The following is a 15,665-nucleotide window of genomic DNA, read 5'->3' on the forward strand; positions in this document are numbered from 1 at the left end:
GTCTGGTTCCATCTTCTTTACTCCCCCCATCAGGTATTGATATACATTGAGAAGATCCCCCCAAGCCTTCTCCTCAAGGTGTACACTGACAATACAAATAAAACACTGCAAACAAAGTTTAATGAAATGAAAATATTTAAATATTGTATTATCACATTCTTCTAACAAAATATTTTCGGTAACTCAAAAAACATGTCTGGGCCTTTTATAATGTGTAGGTTAAATTTAAATCAATCTATGTAAACATGAAAGCAAGAAAAAATACCGACTTATATTGTAGTATAATTCTGCATGATTTTGACCAACACAGGCTTTAGGAATTTATTATCATAGGACAACTGGAAAATCTCTATTCTTCCAGCTGAAAGTAATTCACATGCAAAATAGTCTGCTGTTCCAGACAGGCATCTGTTCTTCTTGGATGATAGGGTATTCATACTCACTTACCAGGAGTCACATGGCTGTATGTAGTTTGCATATATATATATATATATATATTTATTTATTTATCAGCATTACTTTTATCATCAAAAATATACCCACATAGTCACAATATTTGTTTCTAGTTTTATATTCCAGAGTTGAATTGAAATTGCTTGCTAATTCAACAGCAATGAAAATTTGGAGTTGATCACCTTTGTCTTTATCCATCAGTTCCATCTTAGGGAACTGGGGGTATGGAATATATTTGATACCAGTCCCTATTTAGGTAACATATGTACCAACATATAGTAAAGCCAGTTGTGAACTAATTTCACTCTTTTAATTAATTCTGGCAAACAACAAATGCTGTTGTTAAACTGCAGAAATATTTTTTCCTTTCTCTCCTAAACAGTTGTGAGGTATTTGCTGTACACTGTTAAAACAGCTGATGGGAAAAAAACAATCATCACCACTGTAATACCATTAATAACATCAACATCTCTGTTAAATTTGTATGCAGCTAAAAACAATTATTCACGCATACCAAAAGCTAACAGTAAAAATGCTGCTTCAGTTGCAAAGAAGATAAAGTTAATAACCTACTATGCCTTGTTAGCTCAGTCCATAGGCAAGGCTCGGAAAACAAATCAGGCTTATGTAGGTTGCTACGTTGGTTGCTAAGGCCTCTGCTTCATTTCATCTGTAGGCTGAAAAATGTGAAGGGAATGAATTATCTCAAAATAGGATAAGTTAAAAGTTGTCCCTAGTTTTGGCAGTGTTTTGTGACATTGCAGGGAAGCCGCTTTAGCTCTTTGGTAGATAGCAATTAATTGTATATTTTTAAGTTTCCTGATGTTTTTATAAAGCAGAGTGTGGGTGATAACAACTGAAAAAATTAGAAGTCACGAATGATCAGAATCAGTAAGGGGAAATAAGCAAAGGGGAGACACTCAAATGTTTGTGTTAACTATGTTCCAAGATAAACTAAGTTAAAACGTAAGTTAAAACCAGAACTCCCTCTGCGGAGTTTTGCGATGTCATTACTGACGACTCATCACTACGCTGCTTGCCTGCCATCGACGCTTCCTGATAAATTTCACCGCGAGTAGCCTGGCAGATAATAGCATTTCTCATACTCGAACCCAGCAGTATTTTTAAGATACCGCCTCGTAGCTTCTACCATCGCCGAAGCCCTTTTGTAACGTTTTTAACCCCGGCGGGTATGATTCTCTGCACAACTGCCCCCGAAAGGGGCAGCGCTCCCCGCAAAGAAGCCCAGCGCGGCGGCGCTGCCGTCAAGCCTCCCCCGCAAACCCCGGCAAAGGCCTTCAGGCCGGTGTCAGCCCCGGCCCGGCGGCTGCGGGGCCCGGCGCCGAGGGAGCCCTGGCTGCCCGCGGCGCTGGGCCGGGGGTGGGAGGCCCGACGGCCTCAAGGGCTGCTGTAACGCTACGGCTCGAAGGCAAAACTGCCCCCACGCGGCGGCTTCGCCCCCGCAACGGACCGGCCGCCGCCGCCGCCATCCCGGCCAGGGGCCCGCTGCGGCCGGCCGAGCTCCGCGCAGCAGCCGCCGCCGACACCGCCCCCGTTGCCATGGCGACGCCGGCCCCCTCTGCCTGCCGTCAGTCACGACGCGCGGGGGCTTTGCGACAGCGGCGGCAGGAGTCGCGGCAGCCGGAGCGTGTCGGCGGCTCTGCCGCACCGGGCGAGGCGGGGGCGCGGTGCCCGCGCAGCCCTCCGCAGCCCCCGGCAGCGGCGGCAGGTGAGCGCCCGGGACGGCGCGGGGCGACGCGCCTACGGCCAAGCGGGCCTTTCCCCCGCAGCCCGTCGGCGGGCCGGGCCGGGGCTGCCCCGCGGCGGCGGCGGCGGCGGCGGGGGTGGGGGGCGCCGCCATGTTGCGGCGGCGGCGGCGGCAGGCGGCCGGGCCCGGGCCAGCCCGTAGGCCGCAGGAGGGCCCGGGGCGCTGGCGCTCCGCCGGCTTTACGCGAAGCGCGGCCTCCGCCCGCCGCCTTCCGCCCTTCCGAGGAGTTTGAGCCCGGGGTGCGCCGGCGTCCCCAGTGCTTTGCCGGGTTTGGGGTTTGGTTCGCCGCGGGAGTCGCTCGTAAACTGCGGGTTACTGCCGGGGGGGAGAGCGCTCTGCTGGGGCTGCCGCAGGCATGACCCTTGCTAAGGAAATAGCTCGGAAATAACCCTTTACCGGCCGCTAGAGCAACTTGGTTTTCTTTTACGGCGAGTTTTCCATCGTATCGTGGCCTCTCTAGTCTGGTTCCCTTTTTTTTTTTTTTCCGTGAAAGCCGCGATCTTATTGGCAAATAGGGACGTGATTTAGAATTTGCTTGGGGACTGCTTTGTATCTGCTGTTCTTCATGTGATTGTGACAGTTTAAAACAAAAAGCAGGAAAAACATGTGTGGTTTTCATGTGTCATCAGAGTAAGTGCCAGAAAAACCAGCAAATGGCTTTCAAAGTACCTGTTAACTGTAACAAAGGATTTTAAGTCCCGAATTGTTATTATTATTTCCCCTTCTTTCTTGTTTTATAAACTTCTGCGTGTACATGGGGTAAGGTTTCTTTTTTTCAATGCGGTCACTGATCTTACCTTCCTGTTGTTAAATACTTTCAAGTGAGACTTTTGTAATCGTTAACTCACCTGGGGAAGGCACAAATCTTTTGTTATCTTGTCATTGTTTTTGTTGCCGTATAAAGATGAGGGAAGAAGTGTGTCTGAATTAGTTGGGTTTTTCAGTTTTAATTTTAGAAAGCAAATTCCTATCTCTTTGATGGATTTATTTTTGATTTTGGGTGTGTTTGGAAGGTTTGGCAACATCAGAGTATTTTCATTTAGACTATAGTAATACATCATGGCAAAATAAAGACATACAGTCCTATGCAAAGAAGCAACCAGAAGACTGTATTGTCTTAGAGAGCTTGAAATACCAATATGCTATAAAATGCAGCAGTGCAAATTGATCATTGATATTATAGACAGATGAACCAGGATGATGTAGAGATATCAATAGGACAACGTTACTGGATACTCCTGATTTTGTTTGTTTGTTTTGGGTTTTTGAGAATAGCAGACTTGCGAAGTGATGCATTTTGAATCAACAGATTGCATGGGTGTAAAAGAAGGCCAGGTGCCCGTACTTCTTTGATCCTTGGTCAGCATAAGGAGAGTGACAGTCTGGTTTGCTAGCTCTTGTTATTACCTGGCTTGAAATCTCTTATTCACTTCATGCAAACTTCCACGTAGCTTTGACCAAGTTCAAAGTAGTGGTTTAGTTCTCTCCTGCAGATATGCTTAGTTCTGCTTTAATGAGTACGGCTAGCGAGGCCAATGTGAATATTCGTAGTAGTAAAATTCAATGTGTTGTATTTAGAAAATCAGGGCTTTTGAAAAAGAAGTCCTTATGCCTCTTGGTTACGTAGGGATAAATCAGTTCTCCTTGACAACTACTTGATTGTTTTGTTGTCAGATGAGTCAAGCTGAATATCAGAATGAATGCACTTTACAGTTTAGCTCACCAGCTGCTGTCCAATTCTGTGTATTTGTGTCCGCGCATGTACGTGCGCATGCGTGGGGGTGGGTCTGGCATTAAAACTGCCAGCCTTCCTATCTTTTTGGCTATGCCAGTTTCCCAACTTTGCCATCACCGTGAAAAATTCACTTCTTGGTGAAGCAAGCAGAATTAACTGCATGCTTGGAAAGGAGAGCTATTTCACCTGTTTGCCTATAATAACACTCTCTTAGTGAACAATTTCATTTTTGAATACTTATTTTTATAAGTATATTTTAGCACAAGGTTGCAACAATTTTTTGTTTTGTAGTTGCAGATCAGAAACTTGAGCCAGTAAATGGATCAAGTACAAAGGCATAGTTATCATTCCTTAGTTCCGGTGTTCTGTGCTTACCAGGTGTCTCCTGAAATGCTACTTATTTGTTACATGTGTCAAAGAACTCTCCTGATAATTGATTTTACAGTGGTTTATATCATGAGAGTATGGTCCAAAGTTTCTTTTACTTAAAGAACTGCAGGGCTGTATTACTGAAAAAGCATTAGTATTGAAAAGCTTTCTTAATTCTTTCTCAAACTCATTTTCTTAGATGAACAATAGGCTAGGAAAGCAAAAACATGATAATTTGCATTTGATGCCTTTGTGATGAATAAAAACAAAATGCAAAAAGACTGAAAATTACTGACAGATCTTCAGCAACAATTATTAATTAACAGAGCAGGTTGTACTGACTGTTTGCACTTAATAATGGAATTGTTTGTTTAATCACCGTCCATTTAAAGAAAGTTATAGATGTCTAACACTTCTGACTGCAAAAGATTTCTGCAACTCCAGGTAAACCACTTTAGTTTTCTTCTCATCCACATTAACCCTTTTTCTGGAGCTCCAAGTATTAAATGGAAAAAGGGTATTGGTAATAATACCAAAAATTTCAGATTTTATAAAAAGCACTGGGTTATTCAAATGGAAGACATGTTGTAACAGAGGTGATCTTTTCCAATAAATTGTGATTGCCTTCATGTAAATGGTTTAGGAGAGCTGTTACAACACTTAACTAATGTTATTTCTTTCAATGAAAGATGCTCTAAGCGTGAAAGGTATTAGGCATTGAACATTTTGGCTTTCTTGAAAACTTGCAGTCCACTTAGGGTTTGTCCTGATGTCATGGGTGGCAGCCATCTCTATTTATTTTTGACAAATCTGAATAATAATGTAATTTAAATGCTATGGAAAATAGTATTAATGAGTGGAAAAAGTGGGTAGGGAAAGGGATGATTTATTCTTAACCTTCCTGAGCTTCTTTGAAGAACATAAGCACAGATGCATTTATTTAAAAGCAGACGTTCATTTGACAGTCTTTAATGGTTCATTTTGGAACGGTTATACACAGAGATGAAATATGATAGAGAAGCAGTCATTTCACAGATATATTTTTTTCTGATGGATTCTTTTAGCATCCATATGTATCCTGAGATTAATTCTTAAATGCATGTACTTTAATCCAAAGAAGTGTTTTATACGTTTCTTCTTTTACATGTCGTCTTAGCCTTTGCTCTGCTCTGTCAAAACAAAGCTAGATTTAGTTATTTTTATGCTCCTTTCCTAAAAGAAGTGTTCCATTTTACCGGTCCGCTTTGTAACCTTCCTGAGTACCTGCCTGTTCTACCTGAATCTGTCTATCACAGGAAACAGGCTCACGCAGAGCACCTGGCTCACTAAGCTCAGTCTGTGTAGTGTTATGCGACAGTACTCTGTTGAACATGAAGTTACTGGAGGGCTCTGTGAGTCTTATCTCCTTTTTGGGAGATACTGCGGCGCTTTGCTCTAGACCAGAGCACATCCATAGCAATTAGGTGTACTGTGCTTCGGAAAGTCACCAGGTAACTGTGAATTCTGGTGGTGTCACGTGGCATCAAGCGAGGTGCTGACTGCTTAATATTTGTGCACATAGAATAAGCCTAAAACAGTTTTCTTTTTGGTGACAGAACTGGTATTACTTGTGGTGTTACTGGTATTACCTGTAGTTGTGGTTTTGTAGTTGTAGCAGTTACTGATGTTTTAAAGGTACGTGTGCAAGCTGTTACAACTAAGGCTAGTGACAGGGTGAAACATTTGTGTGCTTCTGTCAGTCTAGTCTGTGTTTTGAAAGTCATCAGCAGTGCCAATGACTGGGGCAGCGTGTTTAGGCGCACTGAGGTAGGATGTTAATTACCCCTTTTGTTTATCTTGCCTTGAGATGTCTCTAATACTGTATTCTGTTTTTCCTTCCTCTCCTTTAGCTTTATGTTTCCTGCTTGTGCAGTGTGTAATGTCATTATCCCTGCTTCGTTTTAAATATTTCCTGATATTCCTGAAATATATTGGGGGAGCGGGAGGGAGAGGGGAAGCACGTGCATACCAAATGCTGTAGTGGCCACAGCTGTTTCTCTGCACACAGGGCATGGAAATAGTACCAGCTAGCAGATTATATCCCCTTGCTAATGACAAGCACAAAAGAGAACTGGCTTTATTATCCCAAGGCAATGCAGAAGCAATAAGCCACTCTCACTAGCTTCTGGACTTCCTATCGTAAATTAATCCTGCGTGGTACTTTTTCTGTCTGCAAAAATCCTTATAATGAACGCTGTTTCGGGGCAAATAACTGATTCTTGAGTCTTGCAATGTTTAGGGAGATGTGTAAGCTTGCTAGTCAGCTATCTTATCTGCAAGTTGTGGGAAAACTTGAGCAAATTACCAATAAAATGAGATTTCAGGAACAGTTTGCATACAGGTAGAAGAAGGTTTATACATTTTTCTGTCTGTTGCCATCACTCGGCAAGATAAAAAGCATATGCAATTACAAGACAGGCAGAAATGGTAATGATTTTTGAAAATACTAGAATTAGTTTCCAAGTGTAAGTTGTGGCAGAAAGTCATAAGCCATGTGATCGAAGTTTTGAGTTCTGTGGTTTTTATGATGAATATTTCTGATTAGATGATATTCTCACTTGCTGCATGTTAGATTTTTTTTTTTTTTAATATGGCAGATGATGCAAGGGACAAGAAAAATCATGTAAATCGTGTGACTCTGTTTTCAATCTGTCATCAAAACAGTTATTTGAAAGTGTGACCTTACATTTGATCTTTGTCTATATAGCTGTGGTTATCAAACCTGATCATTCCCCTGATTGAACAGTAAGCTACTGTTAACTTTCAATTTTCCTGCCTCTGCCTTATATCTTTATCATCAGACCTTTTTTTTTTTTTTTGAAATCACTGTATGTTTTCTGTTTTAATACAGTTCAATAAGTTAGCTGGGGACAATTTGCCATAACTTATTAAACATGAAGGTGCAAGTTAGTGTTTAGAGGACTGTAGCTTGATAAAGAGATTTATGTGAGAGTCCTTGATTCCGTATTTAAGTAATATGTTGTATTTAATTCAATAGCTTTACTGAAATCGGAATTTATCCCAGATTGTCACCTTTGCCTAAGTATCAGCTTTAAACACTGCCATAGAAAGACTCACTTGACTAGTTTACCAGATTAATGTTCTAAATTTTTACCTATGTGAGGATTTAAAACTGATATAATATGATATTCTTTCAAATCCTTCTCTCTTACTACTGTAAAAATAGTGAATTTAATCTAATTTTTTTGGATGCTCTGGTAATTTAAGGGATCGATTTCTCCTTAAGTATGAAGAACACAACTGAAACACTTGTTAGGTGTATGTAACTAGCTAAATTATAATTGGAAGATATAGTGGACTTGGTGAAAAAGGACATGGAAAAGGCCAAAGTACTCAATACCATTTTTGCCTGTTTTTTCCCTGGTAAGGTGAAAATCCATGGGACCAGGCAGTGGCTAGTGTCACTGAGAGACTCTTCCCTGTTGCCTTTGAAAGGCCATGGTGGTCTGTGAAGGTTCCTAACAGCTGCAAAAAGGCAAAGGTCAAACCCATCTTCAGGAAGGACAAGGAGGATCTGGGGAACTACAGGCTGGTTAGTCTGGCTTCAGTCCTCAAGGAGGCTACGGAGCAGATCCTCCTGGAAATTATCTTCAGGCACACGAAGGGCAAGAAGGTGTTTTCAAAGAGCAAATCACACCTGCCCAGTCTGCTTGCCTTCTGCATGTGATGAGATGAGGCTGGCTCTGTGAGCAGGGGAGAGCAATGGATGTTGTATACCTTGACTTTAGGCCTTTTACACAGCCTCCTACAGTATCCTCATAGCCAAATTTGTGAGATGCGGACTGGAGAAGTGGTTAATAAGGTAGGTGGAAGATTGGCTCTCACGCCAGGCACAAAGGGCTGTGATGAGCAGTGCAGACCCTGGTGACAGTTGGTGGCTGATGTTGCCCCTTGGAGATACTGGGGCCCACACCTTTTAATGTCTTTATTAATGATCTGGGCAATGGGATGCACTCTCGGCAAGTTCCTGGGTGATGCTAAACTGGGAGGAGTGAACGGCAGGGCTGTGTTCAGAGGGTCCTTGACAGGCTGGAGAAAGGACTGACAGGAACCTTGTGAAGTTCAGCAGAGCCAAATGTAAACTCCTGCATCCAAAATGGAATTACCAAGAGTAGAGGCTGGGGTCTGACTGGTTAGAAAGCAGCTTTGCAGGAAGGGACCTGGGTGTCCCGGTGGATGACAAGCTGACCATGAAGAATTAGCAAGACTGTAGCCAGCAGGTCAAGGGAAGTGATCTTTCCCCTCTCTTTGGTGCTTCCAAGATTGCATCCGCAGTACTGTGTCCAGTTTGGGGCTCCACCTTGCAAGAAGGACATTGATATACTGGAGTGAGCCTAGTGGAGGGCTACCAGGATAGTTCAGCATTCGTCTTTTGAGTTACATAAAGATAAAACAGCTGAAAAAAATTGAGATCTAAATTAAAAAAATAAATTTTACATTTTTCTAGTCATTATATCTGGTGAGATATGCCCCACTCTCCAAACTGTTCTGGGAGATCCTTAGAGAGATGGAAGCTTAAGGGTGTCAGTAGAGTTTATCTGGTGCAGGTGGCAGGAGGATGAACCGGCCTTAATTCGCGGGAGTTATTTCTGTTATTTCTGTTTTTCATGTTTTCATGAGTGGGTTCTGGAGACCTAAGTGGCATCTGTCAGGGTTGTACAGAGGGGCTGAAGAAGGGGTTGTGGTTCCGAGGGCATGAGTTGAAATGAGTTCCTAAGGCACTGCAAGAGACGGCGATGCCATGATTTACAACGCTCACCTTACAAAAAAGCAGGTACAAGAGAGAGAGAAGATCTTAAGTTGCTGGGCACAGTGAGAAAAAGAGAGAAACTTTTGTCAAGTCTTTGCATTTCGGTATGTTTTGTCTCCTTGAGAGAGGTGATTTGGAAGGGAAGCAAAATAAATACAACTTTACGCTTTTAAAATTTATATGCAGTACCACGAACATGTTCTTCTATTGCACGTGCAGGGGAACAAAATTAGGACTCTGACCCTTGTGCAAGTGATAGGGGAAAACTGAACACTCGCAGTGAAGGTAGAGGGCTGTTAGGCAGGAAGAGCTTAACTCAGTTTAATATTTCCACTTAATTTTTCAGCTCAAATGTCCAGTTCCTGTTTCTGCAAAAATAGGCAGTTTGTTCAAGAAAGATATAAGTAACTAAACATGGGATTTCATATGTAATGATTCACTTCATGCTTTTATCAATAGATACAGTGTTTATTTGCTGCTGTAGTTTGTCGTCATTGATGTAAAAAAAATTATATATTGATTGCTTACAGACATTAAATGAGTTTTGCTTTTTGCAGGGGACGTATTTGGTGTTCAGCAATGGTAGAGAAGAGTTGTTCTCTGTAGACTGAATTCTTCATCTGTTAAAATGTGGTACTTGTGGTACTTTCTGAAAATGAAGTTTTTAATGAAGGCGTTGCGGTACCATAATAAAAAACTAGAAGGAAAGAGGTAGCTTTTCTTTTTGCTCTCCCTCCCAAGGATTGATATTAAATAGCCTAAGAATTATGTTTTTCTATTTTAGTTACAAAGTTTTGAAATGTGTATGTGTGTAAGCTTTTAACATGCATTTTGATATTAATCTTTTCAATACTTTCTCTCACATTTTTCTGTATGGAAAATATGAAATACATTGAGTTATTTATATGTGCTAGCACTTTTGTATGTTGTAATATCCGTTTTTTTCCTTGTGAAAACTGTTTGTTGTTAGATATGTATCTATAGTGCTGTCAAATTTAAAAGTTTTTAAACTAGTTCGATAAAGCTTTAAACTTATTGTAAAATTGCAAAGAAGAAGCAATTCTGTGCCCTGATAGGGGAGCTTCTGTATTTGTTCAAAAGTGCAGTTATTTGCATTGCTGAGATAAGCATAAAGATCTTTATATAAATAGAATGACTTGTTCCCTGAATTGTGAACAATAAGAAATGAAATGGATGAGAAAAGAGGTTTTTATGTTGCTAAACAGCATTTATAGCTGATGCACTCCTAGATTTTTCAGCTTTAAAATTATTGAGTGATTGTTATATTATCCATTTTTTTAAAAAGTACTAATTAACAGATTACATTAATGATCAAATATCTTTTATTATCATGACAAAAAAACTTAGAGGAAGTTTGGTGAAACCAGTAGTTTTAAGATTAGTGCTAAACCAATATGTCTTCTAATCACAGGTAAAAAGAACGCACTGTATATTTTATGTGCAGGAGGCTGCAGCTGTAGCATCCTTCAGGATTAACGTTGGTGTGGTTTTGCCTTTCTAGTCTACAATAGTTGAGCTACTGAAAGGAATTTTTTGGAAGTAGTGAGGGAAGAACACTTTGGAAAGGAAGTTGTAACTCAATTGTTATTTAAGGGCTTATATATATATATGTGTGTGTGTGTGTATATATATATAAATAATATAGCTGAAATTTCCATTTCACCATACCTTTCCCAGTATGTCTTTCATTTTAGGAGTACAAAAACTGGGTGCTAAAGACTTAAGTTGTTCTTATATGATTTCATTTTTATATGATGTCTGGACATGTTTTATTTCTGTTTTTCATGATATTTTTCTGCTTAAATCACTGTAAATAAAGTATTTTTAGAATTGTAACTTCTTAGTTAACAGATATGCAATCATTAGTAAGGTCACCATATCCTTTAAGAATTTTTAATTGTTTACAGTTCTGTATTGTGATCATCCAGACAGGGAACAATTGATCTGCTATTGCATAACAGATAGCAATACATTTTCAGGCATGTTTTAAAAATACTAATTTTAGTGTAGCTTGTAGAATGTTATAATAGATTACATGCTTGATCTTGGGTCTTTGCTTGTGCTTTATTATTAAATAATAGCTCTTTGTAAAATAGTTCCTAATAAACATAGTGTAATCAGATGCAAGACTGAATTGACGTAAAATGGCACTTTGTAGTAAGCGTTAGTATTGTTTTCATGATTTGGATTTTGTGAAAAACTACAGAAGTTTGAGACTTGGTATATCCAGCAGGTCCTGTAACCTCTTTTACAAGAATCATGCTTTTTTTCACTTTATGGTTTCCAGTACTTAGCTTTTCATTATACTATTGTTCACTGTCTTCCCTTCCCCCATTTCTCCATGTACGTTATCATGTTTGATTTCTCTGGCCGCAGAGGTTGTTTGCGCTAGAAATATAGGCAGCATTTGCCAAAACTAATGTGAAATTACTTTCTTGAAGAAATTGCACTGTATAGATGAGAGATGACAACTTGTGTTGATCTCCATGTAGCATAAAAAACCTATATTATATGAGTAAAAAAATAAACTTTTATTTTGAAATAGAAGGGATTTTTGATGCAGAAGCACTTAAGTATAGAAGTTAACACTGGGAATGATGGGGGTATGTAAGATCAAAAAGTCAAAATCAGGCTTGGTACAAGTAAGGTCTATGTAGTTGCCTCTATTTATATCAAATTTGAGTTTATCTGAAAAGGGGGTCATTAAAACCTTGATTAATAGTTTCAGTAGAGCTGAAGATTATTGAATTAAGTTCCGACAGCTTTCATGAAATGCTGAAGCTCTGAATTTGTGCTTCCACCGGAAAAAAGGCAAGCAGAGTTATTTTGTAATGTACTGTTTGGCAGGAGCTGGCCGGTCAGTCAGCTCGGCTGTGCTGGGTTCTGGTCACCATACGTTGCCTGATGGGGCTGCTGCACGCGGGGGCAGCTGTGGTTATCGTGGGGGGGGAAGTCGAGTTGTAGTAAACCTGGCTTAGATTCAGGATGACTTTTTTTCCCCCCCTCCCCTTTCCCTTTTTCATAGATGAGAATATTTTTCTGCTTTTGAAATGCTCTAAAAAAAGTTTGCATCTCTGTGGACAAATGCAAATGTTACTACGTCACACAGGCAAGAAAAATAATGTCTTTATAAAGATATGAAATATATATTTTTAAAGTTTTTTTCCAGTGATTTCTGCCTGTGTCCGAGTTGTTTATACTCCTGTAAATCAGAAATTCTGTTCTGGTTTGAGTTACAGTAAATTCAGGACATGGACTTCTACAAGGTAGTACATAAGGAGCATCTCCTTTATCTGTCAAAGCAGTGTTCCCCATTTGTTCATCATGAAATGCTCCAAGCAATAACTTTCCGTAACTCAAGCTTTTACTATGCCTTAGGAGAGCAACTACTGCAGCTCTTCTTGAATCTCAAATAGGAGGCCGGTAACAAAGCGTCACTCGCTCCTGACATGTTTTGTTTGATGGTTGCACTTACGTTCCAGATGCTATTACTTGCTAAGAAACAATGAAAAAATAGTATCTAACATATGTCGCTTATTTATAAACTTACCATTGGTGTGATCTGGATGTAACTTGAATTCTAGCATTTTTATTTGTTAAATATAGAATACACCTAGAAAGCATACCCGAAACAGTCTTGGCTTACTGGGAGGTAGAAGAAAATCTGGTATTTTATAGTTTCCTTTTCCTCTGCGTAGACGATGTCGCGCGTGGTTGGTTTAAACACGCCCCATGCCAAAGGGGAGATGGGCAGTGGCGAGAGCTGCCCTTTCCGCCGGCCCCTCGCCCCCGGAGAGCCCACCGAAACTGACGAGCTCGGCATAAACAGCCTTTCCCGCTGGCTGATTCAAGGGCTGGAGCTTTTAAACGCATTTACATGATGTGTAAGCTCAGAACATTGCTAACATAAATGCAAAAACAAAACACAGTTTAAACCTTGTGCGGTTCCTCGTAATTGTTTTTTATTATTTCAATTTCTGTGGTGTTTTCTATTTCTCTGAAGTTATGAGTCAAACACTTTTGTTCTCCATTTCCCAAGAAAATTTTGGCTTTGTGACAGATAAAAAAATGTCCGTGTTATCTGTGTCAGTATATGTATAAGCTATTAAATATTGGCACAGAGATAGAGCGTTACATAACGTTGCTTGCTGGAGAGTGGCCAGAGCCTGGTCCTTATGGCCAGCCGTGGTGATCAGAACTACCTTCAGATACCATATAAGCGCATTTAGCATTAGTATAGTTCCTCAGAAGGCTGAGGAAATGTCTTGAGTGGCTGGCTAGTCATTGCTTCGTTTCTGAATACAACTTGACTCTTTAATTACCTAATTAAAATTTTTTTTTTCAGTCCGTAGATGAACTTTACGAAAGTTGTAAATTATTGCAGCTGCGCAGTACTCCTACCCTCAGTGAGAGCTGGAGTTGAGCCTGCAGTAGAGCTCAGCGGGTCGATGTAAAGGTTGTGCTTCGGAAAGAGTGCTTGACTCAGCATGGCTGCGGGCACAGCGGGCTGTGAAAGCTCGAGGGGGAAGGAGAGGGCAAAGTCTCGTGGGAGTGAAACCGCACGCAGTGCAGCAATTCTGTCGAGTGCAGTTATTCTTCTGAGTTGAAACATGCTGTGGTGCAACTATTAATTTTATGTTTTTTATTCAAAAAGTTTTATTCACCTGATAACGGAATAGTGGGGAACTTCATATGTCGTTTATGATAGTTCAGTAGCCTTTCCTCCAGGATGCATGCAATATATCTCTCTCTCTATATGTATGTATATATGTGTGTGTGTATATATGTGCGTATATATATAAAAAACACAATATGAGTAGAAAAATTCATTGTTTTTTTTATAATAAGGTAGATGTTAACTCTTACTTTGCTGTTCCTTAGGCCCAAGCTAAGGAATATATGCTGCTGCGGGTGCCGGGGGGCGCAGGTTTCATTGAAAAGTCAGGCTGTGTTGCCTCTTCCTGCTTGCTCCTTATGGCAGGGCTGCCAGTTCTTGAGATTACCTTGAACAGCTGGAGATATTTGGAAGAACGGGGACATTTGTCACAAAGTGACTGGATTACACGAGTGTATCGTCCTTATTGAAAAAAACTTGACAGCATGAACCCTGAAGTGCCGTAAAGCAAGGAATAAACTGAAATAACTCAGTTCCTACCTTTAAAGTCTCAATCTTTAAGTCAGTGCGGCTTTGTTTTGGAATTTAGCTCATGGTGATTGATAATGCTGAAGAAGTGAGAAGCATGAGGGATGGTCTGCAGTTGCTGATGTCCTCTCTTTCTTTAGTTACGATGTTGACAATGGTAGCAATGATTTTTATTTATTCCCCTTCCTCCCCTGCCCTGCTTACCACCACATCTCTGCTGTTGCATGTTCTATAGTCTAGCTGAAAGGAAAAAGAAATTAGAAGTAACTCGTTAGCCACCATTACTGGGGAAGTGGAAGGTTGAATACGCTTACCATCAAGGCTTAGAAACCAGAAACTAGAAAATCCGAAGCTAGCGTATGACTTTTAATTAGACTATTTCTATTTTTAGTTACCTTTTGTTTATTTGTTTAGGTAGTCCCTTTAGCTGTGTGTGACAGGGTAAAAACAATCAGGTAAGGAGAATTAATTAAGGGATTGCAATAACCTTGAAGTTGGAGCTCAAAAACATTTCAACTAATACAGCGCGTTACGCGTTTGAACATAGATACCCATTTGAAAAGGTTAGGTTGATGTGACACTGTTCTAACTGAAAAATATGTTTGGAAAGTGCCTAGCGATGTGTACAAAGCACCAGACCCTACTTGTGACTAAGGGTCATCACACTTGACAAATGGGGGTGGGTTCTACTGACTGGGCGTATACTAGCTGTTACAACCCTGGGACTGGAAGCATTCGCTCCAGAATTATTTTAAGAAGGTCAATACTGGAAAAAGTGCCTATGTAAGTAGGGAGATGTCACCTTGAAATGCCCCATCTCTTGCAAAATGCATGAGAAACCAACGTTTTGAAGTTTTTCTACTATCACTGTTCATCGCATTTTTCAAATGGCTGCTTAAAGAATATATTATTTGATACCTATGTTAGCTATGAAGATGCACATATTCCCCAAGGAGAGAAGAGTTGATTATATATTGTACTTTATTTAAAGAATGGCGTATATAGTGACTGTTCCTTACGTATAAAATATTTACAGTCACTTCAGACTACTGTTTCAAGGTCTTGTGAGGATGAGACGGCGATAAGCATGGAAAAGGCATATCTGCTGAGACCTAATGTTTATTATCTTGATTAAATTGACAGGTGTGAAAGCAAAATGGCTGGAAATAGCCTTGTTCTACCCATTGTTCTTTGGGGCCGTAAAGCTCCCACCCACTGCATATCAACGTTGCTGTTAATGGACGACGTGTCAATGATTGTCACAGGCTGTCATGATGGACAAATATGTCTCTGGGACCTCTCTTTAGATTTAGAGGTAAGTCTAAACTCCGTGTGTAACTTTAATTTTCTTCGTATTTAAAGTTTT

General features: G+C 40.4%; 1 protein-coding gene across 3 annotated transcripts in view; it reads left to right on the forward strand.

Moving 5' to 3' along the window:
- The first annotated feature begins 2,058 nt into the window (after positions 1-2,058).
- LOC104138517 (WD repeat-containing protein 7) overlaps positions 2,059-15,665 on the forward strand; it is a 177,384-nt gene continuing 163,777 nt past the window's right edge. For 2 of the 3 annotated variants that reach the window (XM_068925161.1, XM_068925162.1), the window contains exons 1-2: positions 2,059-2,182; positions 15,443-15,614. In XM_068925161.1, the coding sequence (XP_068781262.1) occupies positions 15,456-15,614 (159 nt within the window). In that variant the 5' untranslated portion in view covers positions 2,059-2,182; positions 15,443-15,455. The remainder of the gene's footprint in view (positions 2,183-15,442; positions 15,615-15,665) is intronic. The other variant, XM_068925163.1, reaches the window with a different exon arrangement.

The sequence above is a fragment of the Struthio camelus genome, chromosome W (assembly GCF_040807025.1).
Source record: "Struthio camelus isolate bStrCam1 chromosome W, bStrCam1.hap1, whole genome shotgun sequence".
Lineage (NCBI taxonomy): Eukaryota > Metazoa > Chordata > Aves > Struthioniformes > Struthionidae > Struthio > Struthio camelus.